The sequence below is a fragment of the Cryptosporidium parvum genome, chromosome 8 (assembly GCF_000165345.1).
Source record: "Cryptosporidium parvum Iowa II chromosome 8, whole genome shotgun sequence".
Taxonomy (NCBI): Eukaryota; Apicomplexa; class Conoidasida; order Eucoccidiorida; family Cryptosporidiidae; genus Cryptosporidium; species Cryptosporidium parvum.
This window is the reverse complement of record NC_006987.1, coordinates 1,024,195-1,045,723: the sequence shown is the minus strand read 5'-3', so window position 1 is coordinate 1,045,723 and position 21,529 is coordinate 1,024,195. Positions and strand designations below refer to the sequence as shown.

General features: G+C 29.2%; 11 protein-coding genes across 11 annotated transcripts; 5 read left to right on the top strand and 6 right to left on the bottom strand.

Annotated features, from left to right (window-relative positions):
- Positions 1 to 730: 730 nt before the first annotated feature.
- Positions 731 to 1,534, top strand: cgd8_4190 (uncharacterized glycine-rich low complexity protein; the record flags this gene model as incomplete). The annotated part of the gene is made up of 1 exon (XM_627309.1): positions 731 to 1,534. One exon carries the CDS (start codon positions 731 to 733, stop codon positions 1,532 to 1,534), a length of 804 nt encoding a protein of 267 aa, XP_627309.1.
- cgd8_4180 (uncharacterized glycine-rich low complexity protein) lies at positions 1,516 to 2,829 on the top strand (the record flags this gene model as incomplete). Its single annotated transcript, XM_627308.1, has 1 exon — positions 1,516 to 2,829. A coding segment is annotated over one exon (1,314 nt), but the record flags the coding sequence as incomplete, so codon positions are not given.
- A 342-nt stretch (positions 2,830 to 3,171) lies between these two features.
- Positions 3,172 to 6,246, bottom strand: cgd8_4170 (conserved hypothetical protein; the record flags this gene model as incomplete). Its single annotated transcript, XM_627307.1, has 1 exon — positions 3,172 to 6,246. The coding sequence occupies one exon, from the start codon at positions 6,244 to 6,246 to the stop codon at positions 3,172 to 3,174; it is 3,075 nt and encodes a 1,024-aa protein (XP_627307.1).
- Positions 6,247 to 7,248: 1,002 nt separating this feature from the next.
- Positions 7,249 to 8,361, top strand: cgd8_4160 (hypothetical protein, transmembrane domain; the record flags this gene model as incomplete). The annotated part of the gene is made up of 1 exon (XM_627306.1): positions 7,249 to 8,361. One exon carries the CDS (start codon positions 7,249 to 7,251, stop codon positions 8,359 to 8,361), a length of 1,113 nt encoding a protein of 370 aa, XP_627306.1.
- Positions 8,362 to 8,431: 70 nt separating this feature from the next.
- cgd8_4150 (RRM+RGG RNA binding repeats) lies at positions 8,432 to 9,955 on the bottom strand (the record flags this gene model as incomplete). Its single annotated transcript, XM_627305.1, has 1 exon — positions 8,432 to 9,955. A coding segment is annotated over one exon (1,524 nt), but the record flags the coding sequence as incomplete, so codon positions are not given.
- Positions 9,956 to 10,839: 884 nt separating this feature from the next.
- On the bottom strand, positions 10,840 to 11,250 carry cgd8_4140 (hypothetical protein; the record flags this gene model as incomplete). The annotated part of the gene is made up of 1 exon (XM_627304.1): positions 10,840 to 11,250. The coding sequence occupies one exon, from the start codon at positions 11,248 to 11,250 to the stop codon at positions 10,840 to 10,842; it is 411 nt and encodes a 136-aa protein (XP_627304.1).
- Positions 11,251 to 11,532: 282 nt separating this feature from the next.
- On the top strand, positions 11,533 to 12,906 carry cgd8_4130 (secreted hydrolase superfamily, signal peptide; the record flags this gene model as incomplete). Its single annotated transcript, XM_627303.1, has 1 exon — positions 11,533 to 12,906. The coding sequence occupies one exon, from the start codon at positions 11,533 to 11,535 to the stop codon at positions 12,904 to 12,906; it is 1,374 nt and encodes a 457-aa protein (XP_627303.1).
- A 183-nt stretch (positions 12,907 to 13,089) lies between these two features.
- cgd8_4120 (caltractin (centrin)-like, contains 3x EFh domains) lies at positions 13,090 to 13,809 on the bottom strand (the record flags this gene model as incomplete). Its single annotated transcript, XM_627302.1, has 1 exon — positions 13,090 to 13,809. A coding segment is annotated over one exon (720 nt), but the record flags the coding sequence as incomplete, so codon positions are not given.
- Positions 13,810 to 14,425: 616 nt separating this feature from the next.
- Positions 14,426 to 16,231, top strand: cgd8_4110 (hypothetical protein; the record flags this gene model as incomplete). The annotated part of the gene is made up of 1 exon (XM_001388403.1): positions 14,426 to 16,231. A coding segment is annotated over one exon (1,806 nt), but the record flags the coding sequence as incomplete, so codon positions are not given.
- Positions 16,232 to 17,260: 1,029 nt separating this feature from the next.
- cgd8_4100 (PRP43 involved in spliceosome disassembly mRNA splicing) lies at positions 17,261 to 19,405 on the bottom strand (the record flags this gene model as incomplete). Its single annotated transcript, XM_627301.1, has 1 exon — positions 17,261 to 19,405. One exon carries the CDS (start codon positions 19,403 to 19,405, stop codon positions 17,261 to 17,263), a length of 2,145 nt encoding a protein of 714 aa, XP_627301.1.
- An 841-nt stretch (positions 19,406 to 20,246) lies between these two features.
- cgd8_4090 (hypothetical protein, signal peptide + 5 transmembrane domains) lies at positions 20,247 to 21,083 on the bottom strand (the record flags this gene model as incomplete). Its single annotated transcript, XM_627300.1, has 1 exon — positions 20,247 to 21,083. One exon carries the CDS (start codon positions 21,081 to 21,083, stop codon positions 20,247 to 20,249), a length of 837 nt encoding a protein of 278 aa, XP_627300.1.
- Positions 21,084 to 21,529: the final 446 nt, after the last annotated feature.

Here is a 21,529-nt window from a genome sequence, read left to right as displayed (position 1 = left end):
CAAAAAAATCATTAATACAATGATTTATTTGTCATTTTAAAGAAATCTCGACTCAAAGCATGCTTTCAATTGTTTGCTTATATATAGCGTATTTTAATTTATATAGATTTTTATTTTTTTCATTTTTTAAATTTAATTCTTGAAAATTTTTAAATCATTATAACGATATCATTAATTATATCACGATTATATTAATATTACTTATTATTATTACTATTATTATTACTATTATTATTATTAGTAGTAGTATTAGTATTAATATTAGTATTACTATTGCTATTACTATTGCTATTGCTATTGCTATTACTATTACTAATAATAATACATACGTGTATAAATTTATTATTAAATATTTATATTTATTATCTTGTCTAAATAAATTAATAGGTACCTGCTTTGGCGCGCGCGCCAAGATCACGCTTTATTAAGTAATTTTAGATTAATTAGAAAAAGAATAAAAGAAAAGAAAGAAAATTACGAATATATATATAACAAGGAGAAAAGAGAAAGAAACAAGTGAAATAACATGAATAAATTGGTGTTTATTAGTATAAAGAAGATATAGATATAAATACTATACGCACACACACATTTAAGTTCTTAAAATTGTTGAGATTATTAATAATAAATGAGTTCATTTCGGATTGAATTGGATTGGATTGGATTAAATTAGATTTTGAATTAATAAATAAGTGATAGAGAGAACTAGGAGAAAAAAAATAAAAAAAAAATGATTAGAAGGGAAGAAAAGGTACGTAGAGATACATTAAATAAGACGATTAATAAGAGTGATAATAATAATATTAACTATCATAAAAATGAGAATGGACTTTTATCTTCTTTAAATACAAATATTACACCATTAATGCAATTAAAAGAGAAATTGAAGGAATTAAAAAATAAGCCAAGAGATGAAATATTTACAAGTTTAAAATTGATAGAGAGAGATTTTAAATTAATACAAGAATTATTCACAGAACATGTGAAGAGATTTTCAATTATTTATAATCAAGGAATTGGAATAACTGGAACACAAACAAATGGAGTAAAAGAAGTGGAACAGGAACAAGGAGAAATAGAATCGAAAAGACTTGAGAAACAATTTATCCAAGTTGATAATTCAAATATTTGTCATTCTAATTTGATGATGATGAATAATATGAATGAAGGAGTATCTTCTATGGTAATTAATTCACAAATTAATAAATCACAATTAGAGCAATTACAACAAAATTATTTACAGAATTTGATTGGTAATCAAATACAAGTTAAAAATAACATGATTTCAAGTAATCTTAATGTTCCAACAGGTATAATAAATTCATCATTATCTTCTTCTTCTCAGATAAGTTCAAATATGAATTCAAATATTACAACAACTAGTAGAAATATTATTTCACATCCTTATTATATTCAGAAACAACCAAATACTAATAAAAATAATCCATCTTCATCTTTAGCAGAAGYTWCTGGAWTMRKAGTGAACYCTSRWRTTAMTAMTGSAATTCKKAKTGAAYCMWSMAATTASKMYTAGGAGTWGGRRTTRRMMYTSRARTTASWACTGGARTYGGAGTRAACYCTCAARTYRYTYCTGGAGYTGGARTWARCCCTCAAGTYGTTTCKGGAGTTRRRGTAAACCCTCAARYYRYTYCTGGAGTTGGASYGAATCCTCCTACAGTCGCACCTGGAACTGGAGTAAACCCTCAAATTTCCCCTAGAATTGGAGTAAACTCTCAAGTTGCTTCTGGAATCGGAGTGAACCCTCAAATTACTACTGGAATTGGAACTAACCCTCAAATTGCTCCTGGAATTGGAGTAAACCCTCAAGTAGTTTCTGGAATTGGAGTGAACCCTCAAATTACTCCTGGAGTTGGAATTAACCCTCAAATTACTACTGGAATCGGAGTGAACCCTCAAATTACTCCTGGAGCTGGAATTAGCCCTCAAGTTGTTTCTGGAACTGGAGTAAACCCTCAAATTGCTTCTGGARTCGGAGTGAACCCTCAAATTACTACTGGAATCGGAGTGAACCCTCAAGTCGTTTCTGGAGTTGGASTGAACCCTCAAATTTCCCCTAGAATTGGAGTGAATTCTCCTACAGTCGCACCTGGAATTGGAGTAAACCCTTCTACAGTCGCTTCTGAAACTGGAATCAATCTTCTTCCCAAACCCACTCCTGGAGTCAAAGCGAGCCCCCAAACTACAGTCATTCCCAGAACTGGAGCGAATCCTCCCATTGTCACTTCAAGCGTTGGAATAAACCCTCCCACATCTATTCCTGGAGTCAGAGTGAGTCACCACCCTACGGCCACTCCCGGCACTGGAATCAATCCCCAGTCCTTTGCCTTAGGTGTCAGAGTCACTCCACCAACAGCCTCAGGTGTCAGAGCCACTCCGCCCACAGCCCCTGGAATTGGAGTTCATCCTCCTACTATACCTACTTCTGAACTCGGAACAAATCCTCAAAACTATGCATCAGGTGTTAGAGTTAGTCCTTCCACAATCCCCAAAATTGGAGTCAACCCTCATCCTACAACCACTTCCGGTACTGGGACCAATCCCCAGTCTTTTGCTTCTGGTATCAGAATTAGTCCTTCCAAAACTCCCAGAACTGGAGTTAATCCTCCTCCAATTGTTTCAGGAATCAGAATCAATCCTCATCCTACTACACCCACTCCTGATATGATGAGTATGAACCCTACTCCCATTATTTCAGGAGTCAGAGTTAATCCTCATCATACAACTTCTGGAAYCGGAATCAATCCTACTCCTACTAATCCTAATACTGGAATTAGAGATCCCTTTCTACCACAAACATTTAAAAAATAAATCAGAATTTACATTAACATTTTTCTCTCTCTCTCTAAGAGAAGAAAAGTCAAAAGATCAAATCTAATTAAAATATATAATTAGAAAACTAATAGTAAGTAAAACTTAACTTTAATATATTACTTTAAATATTCCTCCATTTCATCAGCATCTACATATGTTATTGTATTTAGTAATTCTTTCTTACTATTAGATTTCAACTTTTTCATGTTAAACCCTTTTTTTCCTTCAAATTTACTCAACTTTCTTTTTCCTCCAGATTTACCATCATTCATTATAAGATCCAAATCATCCTCATCATCCTCACCATCGTCCTCATCCTCATCCTCACCATCATCTTCTTCAGSSSTCCTCTCCAGCAAAATCACTTTCCCCATCCAAGTCATCAAAGTCTTCAAAATCATCAAAATCATCAATATCATCAATATCATCAATATCATCCATATTTACACCATCAAGTAAATCAATGTCATCATCATTATCATCCAAATCTTGTCCAAAATTAACCTCATTATCCACCTCTTCATCTTCTTCACCTATTAAACCTTCTCTATCTTTCAAACCAGAAAATTCATCAACTAAAGAATCAACTAATAAATCTTCTTGACGATATTTACTATTAGATTTAATCATTTTACCAGAAGTTTCATCATAATCTATTTCAAAATTATCAAATTCATCATCTTCATCACCCACAAAGTTATCCCCACCTTTATTTTCTATTGAATCTGAATTATTTAAATTATAAGATTCTATAGCTTTAACCATAGAATCTTGGAAATAAATCTTATAAAAGTCTAAATAACTTGGAATATGTTTATTATCCCATTTTTTAAAATTACTTATACGTTTAAATTCACTCGTATTACTATTATTATTATTATTATTATTATTATTATTACCAACATCACTCTTCCTTGTAATACTCTTTAATAATATTAAATTCAAATCTATTGGATTATAACTCAAAATCTGCATAAATAATGATAATGAACATAACTCAAAAATCCTTACTATTGGATTATTTTCTTTATCTCCATCTATATTCATATTATTATTTCTTGTTTGTATCTGATTACTTAATTTAAAATTCTTCAAAAATCTTAATATACTCTGACAATATTCTCTCTTATTATTATTATTATTATTATTATTATCTTCACATATTAATATACTCTTATAAACCAATTCAACAATTAGTGGATGATAATATGTCTTTAGTAATTCAAACTCCCAAAAATGAATATTCTCACTGTTTGCATATTTTGGATCTCTCTTTGTAAAATCATATAAAACTTTTTTTGACACGTCATCTTTTTGCATGTAATTGACTATTTGACTATTGTTTTTGTTATTATTCATATTATTATAATTAAGTTTTTCCTTTTTGTCTCCTTTATCATCATCATCATCATCATCATCATCATCTAATTGAATATCAATAAAATTCTCATCTTCATCCTCATTGATAATTATATCATCACTTTTTAATATAATTTCTTTAAAGGTACCGGATAATGATTTTATATTACTTGTCTCAAGATCATCATTTTTAAAAATTTCTTGAGAATGATTTTTTTTATCTTTTTTATTTTTACCTTGAATCAAATTTGTATGAAATTGATTATAATTAATAACATTAACTAAAATAATCAAAAAACATGTCAACATCGATATATCATTATTATGTACAGAAATTTGTATTGATCTTTTTAATAATGATAAAGATACCTTATAATGAATTTCTGGATTATTCACTATTTGCCATATTAAAAATACAAGTAATTTCTTATTTTTAGATATATATATTGGTCTATATAATAATTGTGAATATAATAATCTATAATAACGATCTGATAATATATTTAATATATTTGAAATACGATATAATACACCAAGTATTACAATACGTATTGACCCACATTGTATATTATGACATAAATAATATAATTTTGGAATATAATTAGTTTCAAATTCTTGTAATAATTGTTTTGATGATTTATCATTAATAATCTTGATTTGAACTTCTGCATATGGTAATGATCTATTAATACAATTTAATGTAACTCTTAATAATCTATATAATGGTTGTTTTACTATAGATACCTGATTTTTATTTTTAGTATGATAATCCCATGTTTTTGATTCTACAATAACTTTAAGTGATGAAAGACATAATTTAAGAATTTTAATTGGTGGTGGATAATTTGTAATATTATTATTTTGTTGATTAATATCCAATGAAAAATAATTATAATTTTTACTCAACTTAATTTCAGAAATGAATAATATTAGACGATATATATTACGAAAAGTGACTTGATTAATTGTATGAATTTTTGGATTCGAATTTAATGATTTATGAAAAATATCCAAATTCTTTGAAATATGATCAGATAATATATTTAAAACTAATGTTAAAGTTTCAGAATCTCTATGATTTTTTATTAACTCTCCAAGTAAAAATGTTGAATGAGAAGCTACTTTATCTTCCTTATCTCCAAATTTATGAACTAAAGAATTAACTAAAAAATATCTTTGCTCCATAATTGAAGATGATAAATGATATATTACTGTAATAATCTTCTTTCTTATAGTCCATAAAGTATCATCTAACATTCTTAATAATACATTAGTAAATGATAAATACCATTGTTTAAGAAAATTTTCAAAATATATTTGAACAAATTCAAAAATAGTAATAGTAATTTCATGATGATCTTTTAATAATGGTTGTAATTTTTCATGATTTTGTAGAAAATTGAGTTGTCTAGATTTTGGAAATAATAAATTAGAATCTTGAACCAAAAGATTTAAAATAGTGTCAATCATTTTCAAAAAACCGGTTTTATTAGTAGAATTCCCTAATATTCCTTGTAATACCTTCATTTCATTTATATAAAGTATTGGACTTTGTTGTATTAATATTGAACATGATTCAGTTCTATCTTTTAATGTAGCTTTTATATCTTGAGCCATATTTCTTAACCAAACTGTATCTTTATCAGGAGTTATTTTCTTAAATGTTTCTTCTCTTATTCTATTCAACATTTCATCCCCTAATATCATTAAATCATTAATAATTTTTTCTCTCAATTCTAATTTTGATGATATTGTTGATGATGATATTAATAATTCCGATTTTAAAGATATTTTTAATTTGTTGAATTTATTTAATTTTATCCCACCTTCCTGCCAATTATCACACTCTGAAAATTCACGAATCCATGGATTTCTAATCAACTTACTCACTTCTTTTGGATCATTTATTTCTGAATTGATTTGTATTACTTGAAATTTTTCAAATATTTTTTCATTAAAACGACCTTGACGAGATGAAACTCTTCTTGAAGTTCCATATTTCACATTTTCTCTAAAATTTGCCCCACCTTTCATGTTTTTATTTCTATTATTCATTTTTTTTTTGACTCCAATATTATACTTTCCTTTTTTCTTATTCTTATTCTTTTCCCAAATTCTCTATTTTCTATCTTGTTCTAATCTTAATTTAAAAAATAATTAAAGAATTCCAACCTATATACATATGTACATATATCTATATATGTTATAAGTTTACATTCAAATATTTTCTTATTTTTTAAGTTTTTATACTTTTTTTTCTTCCCTTACAAATTGCAGCGTTTTTTTTTGACATTTTACATCTTTTTATATTATCCGGTACCGCCAACGGCGCCAAAATTTTGGCGCCGTGCCCTTTATTAAATTGTAAAATGATCATGTAATAAATATGTTGAAAAGAGAATTGATTGAAAATTATTAAAAAAAACTAAATAACAGGTAATATTTATATATAAAGATATATATTTATATTTCTGTGAATGAATATAAAATGACACTAATTTAAGTAATGGATTAAATTTCAAGCATTACTTTGGAATAAACATATTAACTTGCTTGCATTCTAATAAATAAATTTCTTTTTTCTTCAATCTTTGTAGATATAAGAAAAAAGGAAATAAAAATTAAAAAAAAAAGTATTCCATAAAAAAGAATTATAAAATAATTAATCTGGTTATTTCATTACAAAAAAAAAAGCAATCAATCTTAAAAATTATTTAATATGATTAGCAAGATTATACATACAATCAAAGAAGTAATTATCAGTATTTATTCATCATTTCGAAATTTTGTAGTACCATGTAAGTTTTTAGAAATAGAGATTTTATCATTAAATTATAATGATAAAGTTATTCTTTAATCTTCTAATTAATTTTTATTGACTTGCATATATATATATATATTTATTTATTTATTTTAGATGGATCATTTGGTAAATCTATTGAAGCAAGAAAAGCTGAGAATTTTGCATTCTTTATTAAACTTATTGTATGGTTTCCATTATATTTCATATGCGGCTTATTATTCATTATTTTTGCTCAAACTGGATGGTTTGTATCCATGTTAGCCTCAACTGGTATACAACCTTATTTTGAAGCACCATCTATACTAATTTGTCCAATTACTGTACCTGATGTTACCGGAAATCAAATATTTAATAAAAGAGGAGTAAATGATGAAATTGAATTTCTAGATGACAATCAATTCTTTCTAGTATTAAGAAGTCAAGGTATATTAGGATATAAAAAGGCACCAGTAAGAAGATGTGGAAGAAATTGTCTTTGTTTTGAAACTAATCAAGGAGATTTTACTAGTTTAGATAATCAGACTCTTGATAAGCATCCTATTGAAGATACATTTATTATGAAAACCAGTAAAACTAGAGGAAAATCTTCATCAGATATAACAGAACTGAATTTATCAGGAAGATTAGATGTTGATTATTTAGAACTTTGGATGTTCCATAAACATTTAGATCCTAATAAAAGAATTGTTAAGGTTGGACTTTATGGAAATAATACTCCTTTAGTACATGGTGACTTTCCAAAAACTGCAACTTGGCATATAATGAAACTTGGAGATATTACTCTATTTCTTTTACGTTTAATTAGATTCAGATCGGAAGAATTTAGTTTATATCATATTATGGATTTAATTTTATTCTTCTTACCAAATAAAGTTAATAAACATAATTCAAGTTTTTATATGTACAATATACATTCTGGTCACTTTATTAATCCATCTTTAAATAATGAAAACTTTGTTAATGCTATTAATAGAATTAAATTAGCTACTAGAGAAGATATTAATATTGAACAAGATTCAAACAGCTTAACAGTATTGCATCTTGAAGCTTCTAGTAAATTTATTAAAGAAGTATATAAGATTGGTCAATCTATGTCTATTGCTGCATTTTTTGGCTGTTTGGTTATACTTATTGTTTTAGTTAATAATGTTGGGGTTTTTAAACTTTGTTTTAAAAGAAGAATAATCAATGAAGAAGATTCAAATGATGAAATTAAGCCTAAATTATGTGTATCCGCTCCTGTTAAGGCTATTTCCTGCTATCTTTTATCTGAAAATCATCAAGATGATCACAAATACAAAGTACATAATAATCAAGATGAGTGTAAAATGCCAATAAACCTTGAAAGCATCAACACATTAGATTAATACAAGTTCCTAAATCGTTACTAATTACTTAAAGTTTACTACTAAATAATTCAAAAAAAGAGGAATATATTCAACTTTCATCTAGTGCAGCAAATCTATTTCTCGTTTCTATACTCGCATTGTTACTTCCTCCTTTATGTGAAAATACCTTCCCTTTCGAACCTGATGACACTCTACTCTCTGATACACCACCATTATTGCTACCGCTTCCTGCTCCTCTACTAGCATTAGAGTGGTTATTACCAACACCTTCACCCCCACTTCCTTGATATCCTCTTCCACCTCTTTTAGAATCTGATCCATCTCTATTCCCTCCTCCACGTGAAATACCTCCTCCGCCCACAAAATCTCTACCCATACTTTCGTTTCCCCTTCCTCCTCCAGAACTACCCTTTACTGTCCTGAATTGACTACTTTCATTCCCTGATTGTTTATACCTTCCTTTTTCCTTGGAGGCGCCAAAGTTCCAGCGTCTGTTGCCGCTGGCGCCACCGCTTCTTTCAGATTCATATGATGTTACAGTGTTTTTATTAGTTGAATTATTAGAGGTTTCACTATGTGTGTTAGATGACGAGTGGGGTTGATCAGAGGAGTTGTTGGATCTTGATTTGGAGGCAGATTTTGACTTATCTGAGAAGTAGTCTTTCTGAGCAGAGCTGGTTGGCTTAGATCCAGAAGACGAAGTATTATTTGAAGAGCTAGAGTTAGCTGAGGATTGATTCTTCGGGTTAGATTCGTCGGATTTAGTTGGATTCATTCTTCTAACTATAGTAAAATCTGGTGATGAGTCTCTGTTTGACATGTTATGAGATTTATTTCCTCTATTATTGTTTGAGATAAAGTTACTCTGGCCACTATTACTTTGAGAATTTCCGCTTGAATAGCTACTGTTATTATTGCTATGATTACCTCCATTTCTAGAAATATTATTGTTTCCACGATGTATTGTTTTATTGTCGTCCATTTTGTTTTTTTGTATTACTGCATTTACACGGATATTTCTTGATCCAATGCAAAGCCCATCCAAATTATTAACAGAATTGGATAAGTCATCAAAGTTTTCAAACTCAACAATTGCAACACCCTCATTATTACCATTCCTCATTGGAAGTTTAATTTTGACATCCTCAATTTTGTTATTTTTGAAGAAATCTTGAATATCTTTCAGTTGTAATGAGTAGTCTAAATTTGTAACCTTGGCTATAAAAGGTGCCTCTCTAGGTAAATTGACTACTTTTTTATTTTGCCTTGCTGTTCCACTGTTATTGTTATTACTACCATTATTATTACTATTATTATTATTATTATTATTATTATTATTATTATACGAACTACTTTGGTTATTATTAATATTAAATTTCTTCTTTGAATCCGCTTTATCATTTGAATTGTTCATATTTGACGATGACAAGGCCGTGTTAACATCAGAAACAGATGTAGTAGATGTTTGATTTGTTCGTTCTATAGGTAAGGACATATCTAAGTCATCCTCCTCCGCCTCCACATCTGCCCAACGTGTTGTTCGTGATCTACACAGTTCATTCTCCATATGATTAGTTTTATTAATATAAAAACGATGCAAACTCAACTGAAATTAGTTTGAATTCTTTGTAATTAATGGAAATTAATGTTTAATTTCTAATTAAATTCTTAAATATAAAGGAAAACTAAATTCAGATAACTCTCTTTACTTTTCCAAAAGATCTTCTCTTGTCTTTAATACTTCCTTAAAGTAATTTTCGTATATCCAAGTATTTTATTATGATGCTATAAATTATTCTTATATACTTTAGCTAAAACGAATTAATTTTTGTTTTAACATAAAGTTTGGCTTCAAACACTATAGTTGGTTAAAGACTTTGTATGTGGTAATATTTCCTATTATATTAATTAGAACCTAAGTATGTAAATTATTTAATCAATGTAAGAAAATTCTCTATTTTTTCCTTAACAATTCTATATTATTTTTAATTATTTTTGTTAACTTATTTTTCCCTTTTTTTTTTCATTATTTAATTATATTAATTTAGGCGCGTCTCAAACGATACCCATTTTGGCGCCAAATTCGCATTTTTGTTTATATATTCTAGTTTGAAATATTTTTCTTCTTCCACATTTAGAATATAAAGATAAATATTGATATATAAGCTTATTTAGGTAAAAATGGTTGATTATTTAGAAAAATTACAAGCCAAGGTATGCATAATATCTACCTTCTGGATCGTAGTTGAAGTTAATTTAACAAATTTAGAATAATCAAATGTGTCAAATTACATGCGAAAATTAATTTACAAGCAAATGTGTGTGTGCGACTAATAGAAAGTTGTATGAATTACTCTTTAAATGATAAATATTATAAAAGTGAATACTTTGATAGTAAAAGATAGGTATAATTGATATATATAAATAATATATGTATTATTGGCTATAATTGTAGTATAAATTTACAAAGTAAATCAAAATTGAGAAAAAAAAGGTTCATTTAGAAGATTTTGAGCTAGTTTTATTATTGGTTTTAGTTTTTGATATTGTTTTCTGAGTCTTTATAGAGCTCTTTGGCTTATTGCTAGATTCAAAAGTTGTGATTTTACTGTCTCGTGACAAATCTTTTTCAGATCTTGAAGATTTATTACTAGTAGCCAAGCTTTGCGTAGTAATTTTTAATCTATGATTCTGATTGGTACCGATTGAAGATCTAGCAGCATTGCTGGAAGAGGATGAGGAGGAAGAAAAAGAAGAAGATTTAGTTCCATTAGGTACGCCAAACTCAGTATCTTTTTTATCTTGAGTTTTCTTTTCAGGAACTATTAGATCTGGTACTACTGCTTGGTATTCAGGGCCAACTCTAATTTTGGAATGTGTTTGTTTCATCCATCTTGATTCACCCATTCTTAGCTTGTTATGAGAAATTAATTCTCTGGATCTCTAAAATTAGCAAAAGAAAAAAGGTTCTAGATGAAAAAATAACATATACTCGTATTGTATTAATACTATTATTTGCATTAATTAAGGCCTTAAGCCTTTCATATATTTATTTATTAATATATAAATATACAAATATAATTAATAGTAATACATATTTCTTATATAATAAATATTTCCAGTTTTGGCGCCAAACTTGTTCCTATTAAAAAAAAGTCAAGATCAAAATAAATAGGAAAACTTTGAATAATGTTTTCAAAGTCTTCACTTTTGACTTTATTTGCATTATTATTTGGGTATATTTCTTTTATTGGCGGATTTGAACCATGGGGAGCTCAGACTCCATATCCATCTGAGCTGTTTGAACCAGATTTCATTAGACAAGTTCTTAAGGAGGAGTTACCACAGGATATTAATGAAACTTTGTTAGAAAAGTATGTGGAACTTTGGACAGTATATCCACATAATTTGATGACAACTGAATTCCCTGACGTCTTTCCTGAAGATTTATCATTGAAAATTCATAATAAGTTGGTAGGGAGGTTATTTCTTAATGAAACAAAGTTTGAAGACTATGATAAAGATAAATGTTATGTATTGGTTTTAAGTGGAGGTTCAAACAGAGGAGCATGGGAAGTTGCTGCTTTAAGAGGATTAATTACAAGATATAGAGATGAAGGGAAGATCATTAATTGGGATGTTATTTCTGGTGTAAGTGTGGGAGCAATTGGAGCCTATAGTGCATTATTTCAAAAATCAATATATGAATGGGTTAATGAGCTTTGGAATTATTGGTGGACAGCACAACAAGGAATACTTTCTGATTGTCAGGTACCTCTTAAAAAAAATATTGGTAACTGGATACAAATGTTATTAAAAAAAATGATTGATCCAGATGCAGTTTTTCAACATTTATGTGGAATTGCAGCACCAAGAAAGATTCTTAAAAATAAATTTGGTTCCAATAAGAGAAACTCCTCTAGATCAGTTACAATTACAGCTACTAGAATAGAGGATGGATTACCAAAAACATGGTATGGCTGGAATAGTACTGATGATGAACTTTTGGATGCAGTTTTTGCCAGTTTAGCTTATCCATTAGTATATAGACCAATATATGTGGGAGGGAGTTATTATATGGATGGTGGAATTAGAGGAAATGCTAATTTAATTGATCCTATTAGACATTGCATGGAATTCAAAAATGTTACAATAGATAAAGTTGTTGTTGATTTTATAGAAACACAACCAATAAAACCAAATTGGTTATGGTTTTCACCAGATATCAATATTCGCTATCATATTAATAGAGCTTTTGATATTTTACATTTTAATATTAGAGGGCTTTCAAAACTTAAAGAAGCTGTTGAGACATTTCCACAAGCAACTTTCAGACATTACTTGACTCCAAGTAGTTGGAGTGATTTTCAATTCTGGCCTTCTCTAGCACTAGACGTTACCGATAGACCAAAAATGATACAAATGATGAAAATGGGACTTTCTGTTGGGATGAGATCTGGAACTATTAATCAAACACAGTTGTTAATGTATAATAGAACAACAATTCGAACAAAATCAATAGTTTCATTACCTTCACTTAATATTACTTCGAGTACTTTCTAATAATATTAATATAGAAATTCGATCTATTACCTTTCTACAGGAATGACAAGATTTTAAGCCTTTATAAGGTATTTTAATTATATAATTTTACTAACATATATATACTTAGTTTCAAATAGTGGATAAATGAGCCTAGAAATGATTAAGGTATTATAATATTATTTTTGTTTTGTCTTTATTGAATTAGAAATTTATGTCATTTTGTGTACTGGAATGACAATATTGGAAAACTCTATAAAAATCTTCAAAATCAAGAAATCCATCACCATCTCTATCAATATGTTTGATCATTTGTGTAAGATCATCATCTGAAAATATGGTGGTATCTGTAGCTTCAATAGAATTTCTCATACTTAAAGAAAGAGGTTCTCTAGAAATTTGTGAAACAAGAGTTCTTAAACTTCTAATTCCAACCTTTCCGGTGTTATTAATATCGAATAAAGAAAAAACTCTTTTAACATATTCTGGAGAGACTTCATGAGAAGGATCAGAGGTTCCGTAGAATGCCCCAACACCAAATAGATTTTGACTTGTCATTAAATAAACTAGAATTTGACAAAACTCTTCAAAGTTGACTCCTCTATCAAATTCAAAGTCTTTTCCACCAATGTTTGGCAAGTATTCATTCATATGAGAGGGTCCGATAGAATTTCCTAATGCTTTATTATTAGAACCAGAACTCATACTTAAATAACTATTCCCAAAACATCCAGTAAAAACTAATTCAATATCTTTCTTTTTAACATCAAAGCCTAAAGCCCTTAATGCAGCTTTAAGTTCTCTCTTATCAACAAGGCCATTTCTATCAGTATCAAACGCTTGAAAAACAGAACGAGCATCCTCAATTTGCTCCTTATTCAGTTCACCCAAATCCATAACTTTTATTAAGAGAAGAATTTGATGTTAAATTAAAAAAATTAATTCAATTCAAAGTTAGATGAAAGCCTTGAAGTTCTGGATTTGTATTTATTAAATAATATTTATAGATCCAGCTCTTGGTAATAATAAGATTCAAATAGAATCCCTGGTTAAAGTATTTCAAATAAAGTTGAGATTTCAAAGAAAATAAAGTATTACTCAATAATATTGGTATATATATGCACACATATATTCATAAATTAATATTAATTTTGATATCTATCTTAATAGTTCATAGTTTAATTAAGAATTAAAGTATGTTGAAAGATACAGACGTATCACCAAGATTTTAAATTCAACAGTATACCTTGTGCCAATTAAAATTCTGGAACAATATTCAATTCTACAATGATTATTTTTTCTATTTCATTAATATAAAAATGAGTATATAAATTTATTATTATATTACGTGGAAAGGTACCGTATTAATCTTTTGGCGCGCTCTTGTGAATACGCGTTCCCCACTTTCCCGGAGAAAAAAGAAAGAGGAAGAAAATGGGGGAGCGGAAAGAGAATAAATAAAAAGTAGAAAAAAAAATCCGGATATATATATTTATATATATATTGGAATACAAGCTCCAAAAAGAAGCAATCACCAATAATGGCGGAAGTTATTGGAACTTTTGATACTGGCCATACTGGTCCAGTGCATGACACACAATTAGATTATTATGGCCGTAGACTGGCAACAGCATCATCAGATCACACAATAAGAATATTTGATGTCTCTACGGATCAGCCAACTTTCTTGGCAGAATTAAGAGGTCACGAAGGGCCAGTTTGGCAGGTTTGTTGGGCTCACCCCACATTTGGGAGTGTATTAGCTTCTTGTTCATATGATAAGAAGGTTCTAGTTTGGAAAGAAACTCAAAGATCAAGATGGGAAATTGTTTACTCTTGTGATGATTTTTTATCTTCAATTAATGGTGTTTGTTGGTGTCCATGGGATTTTGGGCTTCAATTTGCCTGTGCTATTTCGGATGGTTCGGTAGCTGTTTGTTCATATAGTCCAGAAACTAGGAGCTGGACAAAGAAGCAGGTATTTGGACACCCAAATGGAGCAAATTCAGTATCTTGGGCTCCAGCAACTAACTCTGTAGGTAATTCACCGTCAAATCCATCTTCCCAAACTATAAGACTTGTTTCTGGAGGGTGTGATAACCAGATACGTATCTGGAAGCAGGATCCACAAACAAAGGAGCTTTCTGAGATGAATCAGACTTTGGATGTTGCTCACTCTGAGTGGGTAAGAGATGTTGCTTGGAGACCATCTGTAGATCTTCTTGCTGAGACTATTGCTTCTTGCGGTGATGATAAAATTGTAGTCATTTGGACTCAAGATGCTGATGGACAAGGTTGGCATAGTAGCCAAGTACTTAACTTTAATGAGCCAGTCTGGAGGGTATCTTGGAGTGTAACAGGAACAGTTTTAGCTGCTTCTAGTGGAGAGGATGTTGTTACTCTCTTTAGAGAAAACTCGGAAGGTAAATGGGAGGTTCTTACCAATATATCAGGAAACGAACAACACCAGCAACAACAACAACATATTGGCTCTGAGCTCAGTAATGACTTCCAATCTGCAATGAATAATCAACATCCGACTCAGGAGCCCTCTCTCCAAGAACAGGGGGGACAAAATTCTGGAACTATTGGAGCCCAGACTCCAAGCCAATTTCAATTTAAGGGCGAGAGCTCCTCTTCTTCTCCTCCACTATTGTCTGCCAATGGCCAGCACCACTTTGGCCAGGCCTTTTCTCCATCAGAACAAGGTCTTCATTCTCAAAAGTCCCCTCTCCATCCAATGCCAGCAGCTCCTTCAATGCCAGCAGCTCCTTCAATACCAGCAGCTCCAATGCCAGCAGCTCCTCCAATGCCAGCAGCTCCTTCAATGCCAGCAGCTCCTCCAATGCCAGCAGCTCCTTCAATGCCAACAGCTCCTCCAATGCCAGCAGCTCCTCCAATGCCAGCAGCTCCTCCAATGCCAACGGTTCCTCCAATGCCAAAAGCTCCTCTGGTAACTGCCTCTTCTCCAGCAATATCTCCTCCCTCACAGGCTTTGAATTCACAGTTTGTAACAAGTCCACCTCCTCCAAAACCTCAGCAAGGATTATTCCCACAAGCTCCCAGACCAAGCTCATCATATATGTCAGGAGGAGATGCCATTTCTGGTTCAGGGTTTCCAAAAACAGTTTCCTCTACATTGCCACCACCACCACTACCTCCGTCATCATCTTCTTATTCTGCCCCAACTTCTATTCCACCAATGATGGGAGGAAATAATCCAGTGCAATCTTCACCCATGAATACTGGTTCACCTTTCGGTGCTTCTTTGGGAGGAGCTGCGCCTCCACCTCCTCCTCCTCCGCCTCCCCCTCCTGGTATAAGAAGATATCCTGGAGTACAATAGTAATTGAAATAAGTGAATAAGAAAACGTTGATTATGCTTTATTTAAAAATTGTTTACGACAGGATATACTATTATTTTAATACTGCTAAAGTAATGGTCATTTTAGAAACGCTAAAAAAACAAAACAGAAAAAAGGCAAAAAGATGATATTTCCCTTCACTGTTCATACTATAACTTATAATTTTAATCCAACATAAGAAAAGTTAATATCCACAGTATCAAATTAAAAAAAATAATTTTTCACAAACTCATTGATTTGTGTTTTATACAAGATTATATACTCACATATTTACAATTTGTAAATATTCTTGTATAATTCAAGTAACTAAAATATTTATCTTTTCTACGTTTTTAAATTAATATTTTTTATTTGCGTTAAATGAAAATGATTTAAAAAAAAGTGAAAAAAAATCCTAAAATCTAACTTTCATTAATTATATATTTAATTTACCTTTTCTGCTTTCAAACTTTTCCCTGCCCCTCCCACGTGTATTTTTTGGTCCACATAAATGCATGCATATACTTGCATGCATGTAAGGAAATATTCTAATTGAATTGTTACAGGTATAAAATAGACTGGAGGAAAAGAAATGCAAATAGTCTTTGGCGCCAAACCAGTTGTATTCTATAAATGTATATTTTTTAATTGCAATAGTGCGTTGTGTTAGTAGATAAAGATTTTGAATAGATTGAAAAATAAAAAATATTTATTATAGTAGAAGGAAAATTTAATCTTTCTTTAATATATATTAAGGAGAGAAAGAAAGAATTAATGAAATAATGAAAAAAAGATGAAACAATAAAATGAAGTAAGTTTTAATGAAAAAAATAAAACTATTAAAAGGTATGATATATTATTATGCTTATAGAGCGCCAAACCTATTGATGCATAATTATTTTAATGAATATGTGTGATAAATAAATTATTGACACGTAATATATTAAACAATATATTTAAAATAAAGAGAAAAAGGCAATTCTTTTTAATTCTAGTAATATTTTATAACAAAAATAACTTATTCATGTTCATTAGAATTTTTTATTAGAAAAATAATTAAGATGAGCAAGCTTCTTCTTAGAATCACATTCCGGGAAATCTTCAAGATTATAGTATTTTGGAGAAATCTCAAGTAACCATTCACCTCTAATCTTAGTTACTGTTCTGATAAAATTTCTAGAAGTCAGAACAAACTCATTATATAATACCCATTCTGGTTTTGAACTTAAAACACAACTTGGATGAAGATGTACTACTTGATTATCTCTAACTGTAGTATAATGCCCAGACCTATGTAAACAAGCTGCTTGCATGAAGAATCCCTGGGTAATTGCTTTTCTAATAGAAATATTAAGTTTTGATTCTGAAATTTGATCATTATCAGAATTAATATGATTACCTGTATTAAGTATATGTTTTTGATAAGTTCTTTCAAGCTGTTTTCTTACATTTTCTGCTGAAATTAGTGCTCTATAATTCAAGAAATTCTCCTTTGCAAATTTTTTTGCTTTATTCTCATCCTTGTATAATACTTCTCTAAAAGACTCAAATGCATATAACAAAGTTAAATGATCCCCATCTGGATCAACAAAACTAGATTTTGCATAATCAGCTTCTTTTGATTTATCTCTTGGTCTTAAGAATATATTTGGTACATTTAATAAACTTGCTAAAGATAATATCTGAGAAGCACATCCTAATTCTGATGACTTTATTAACATTCTAGCCAATTGAGGATCAATTGGAAATTCCGTCATAAGTTTTCCCAATTTAGTTAGTTCTCCTTCATCATCCATTGCCTCTAAAAAATAAAGCTGTTCAAGAGCTCTCATTAAAGTTTCAGGTGCTGGAGGATCCATAAAGTCAAAATGAACTAAATCATTAATACCTAAACTTTTTAAAATTAATACAACATTACTTAAATTACTTCTTAATATTTCAGGATGTGTTTGATCTGCCAATTCTGATTCAAAAGCTTCTTTAGTATATAATCTAAAACATTTACCTTCTCTTGTACGACCAGCTCTTCCCATTCTTTGTTTTGCTGAAGCTTTTGATATTGGTGAAACGAGTAATGATTCTACTCTTGTACGGGGATTATATACTTTTTGTTTTGAAAATCCTGGATCTATTACATAAACTATTCCATCAATTGTAACACTAGTTTCTGCAATATTTGTACTTATTACAACTTTACGTCCTGTAGGACCACCAGGATATTTTGGTCCTGGAGTTTTATCAAATATTTTCTGTTGTTTATATGGAGGTAATGATGAATATAATGGTATTATTACTAATTCACCAAATTGTTCTTCTAAAGGTGAACTTAAAAATTCTAGACGTTGTTTTGCCTGCTCTATTTCCTCTTCTCCTGTTAAAAATAATAATATATCACCTGGTGCTTCATTCTCATGTATATCAAGTACTTTTTGTATTGATGCTTCTAAATAGTCTTTTTCTGGTTTTATATTATATATTAATTCAACAGGGAACATTCTTCCTGGAATTGAAAAAACTGGTGAATCATTACCAAAATAACTTTGAAATTTTGTTGATTCTAATGTTGCACTCATTACTACTAATCTTAAAGGATTTTTTGATTCAAAATTTCTTCTTAGTAATATTTCTTTAAGCGATCCCATTAAAATATCTGTTGAGATTGTTCTCTCATGTGCTTCATCAATAATAATTACTCCATATTGAGATAAATCATTATCATACATTGCTTCTCTAAGTAACATTCCATCTGTTACATACTTAAGTCTCGTATTTTCATTTGTCTTATCTTCAAATCTAATTGTATATCCAACAATATCACCTAAACAAACATCCATTTCTTCTGAAACTCTCTGAGCTACACTCATTGCCGCCACTCTACGTGGTTGAGTACATGCAATCTTTAAATTTCCTCCTAATCCAGATTCTAATATAAATTGTGGGCATTGCGTTGTTTTTCCACTACCAGTATCTCCAACTAAAATCACAACTTGGTTCTTTTTTACTAATTTACAGAAAGTTTTTCTTTCTGACCAAGCTGGAAGAGATTTTCTGAATTTTCTTAATTCATAATATTTATTTGAATATGGTTTATCATTGTTCCATGGATTTAATTCTTTATCAACTTCAATTGATTTCTCATTTTCTTCTACTTTTATTCTTTTTCTTCCACTCCCCATTTCTATCTATAATCTTTATCTATCTTTATATTTATTATCTCTTTCTCTATTTTTTTTTCCTTAATTGATATCAATTAATACTATTAGTCTTAAATATATACAGAGTTCAAATTTTTTAACAAGTCTAATTGATTGTATTAAAAAAAAGGGAGGCCTTTAGAGTTGTTCAAAAGACTCTAAGAATAGATTGTAGGGCTTCTTCTCTATTCAATTCTTCTTTTCTACTTGTATTTAATTCTCTTATATATTTTTTTCAACTAATTACAGTTTATTATTATTAATATTATTAAATATAAATGTCAAAAGCCCGCCAAAATATTTAAATGGTCAAAAAAAGATTATTAAATATCAAATTTGAAAAGAAAAACAGAGAGATTGAAGAAAAGGAACTTTTTCTTTGAAAAAACAAATAGAAAGAAAATATTTTATTAGTATTGGAGCTAAAGCAATATACCCAATGGTATTAGTAAATATAGGTGATTTTTTGATCAGGATTAAAGAATCTTGATCTATAAAAAAAAAAATGTAAAGAATATAATACTTTGAATTTAATAAGTTTTGAAGCCTTAATAAATTTATATCTTATAGGCTTAATAATTTATAAGATTGAAATTTATGCGGTTCTTAATATTAAATAGGCATTATTATTTATAAGCCTTAAAGTTAATATTTTTAGGATAATTGTATATATTTGATTACAATCTTCTCGTTACTTTTATCAACTATAGAAATTTATCTTTTTTTTAAATAATAATCTTAATAATCTTAGTCCACAATCTTATTTAAATATTTATTAATAAACAAAACAAAGTTAAGTAATATAAAAACAATTAGTAGTCTCTTATATTATAGGACCAGTTCTTAGTTTATGTATTAATCTCTCAGTTTCAGCAATTTCATCCTCCAATCTGTAATTATAGTAAGTTTGCTTAAGAGCTGAAACATAAGTAGTGGAGTCAAATTCTTCAGATTCAATATTTTTGATAATGTAACTGATCCATGGAATAAGGAAAATAGTTAAAGCTGAAGCAGCAATAGAAATATAAAAACCTGAATTCAAAGTAGAAGAATTGAAGAATAGAGAGGAAAGACGATTAGTTTTAATAGAATGACTAAAACCATTAAATTCAGCCTGAAACCCACCAATAGAAGTATAGAGAAATAAAGAAAGTAATGAAACTGCAGATGCTAATAGTAGTTGAGTAAGTACAATGGGCCTAATCTTCTTTTTTGATCCTCTAAAATATAAAACTAATAGCCAAGTAGGAGCTGAAATTAATAATACAACAATTATTATAATAGATGAAATCATTGCTGCTGAAGCTGTATATAAATTAGAAAATGTTGTACAATTTGATTCTTCTGAAGTGAGTCCATATCCTCTTAAACATAGAAATCTCATAACTTCACCAATAGAATTACCATCTATATTTGAAATAACCCATCTACAAAAATCAAAATTTAATCTACCATTAAACATTGTTGGATTACAATCGGAAGATGCCCAAATATTCCATAAAGATATATCCATTGAAAGATAATTACCTATGGGAAAGGAAATTATCAAATAATGATACGATCTCGAAAAAAGTGCCAAAATCCACCATATTCCAGCAACAATCATACTAAAAGCTGCTGTAAATACTCTCAAACGTTTATATCTGTTACTTTCAGTCATTTTGACATTAAATTTCTTTTCAATTAATTAATTGTTTAAATTATTCAATTTATTTAATTCTTTCTAAATTAATTTTGTATTCAATTTCCTTTTATTATTAATAAAAAATACATTCTTAATATTTTATTATTACTGTTATTCTTATATTTTTTAATTTGAATCCTTTTTTTACAAACTATTATTTTAAACCCAATAACGTATTTCCACTTTTATCCATTCACAATCTTTTTATTATTTTTTATTCCATGCTATTTTTCATAGACAAGACGCGCGCCGGTACCCGTTTCGGCGGGAATGTGCATATTATTAAAAGAAAATAAGTTACTTGAGAATAATAATTTTAAAAAATATTTATGGGTATGTTAAAGGAGAATTAAAAAAAAGTGAAAAAAGATTTAATGAATAACAATAGTAAAGTATATAATTTTTATCATTTTAATTTTTTT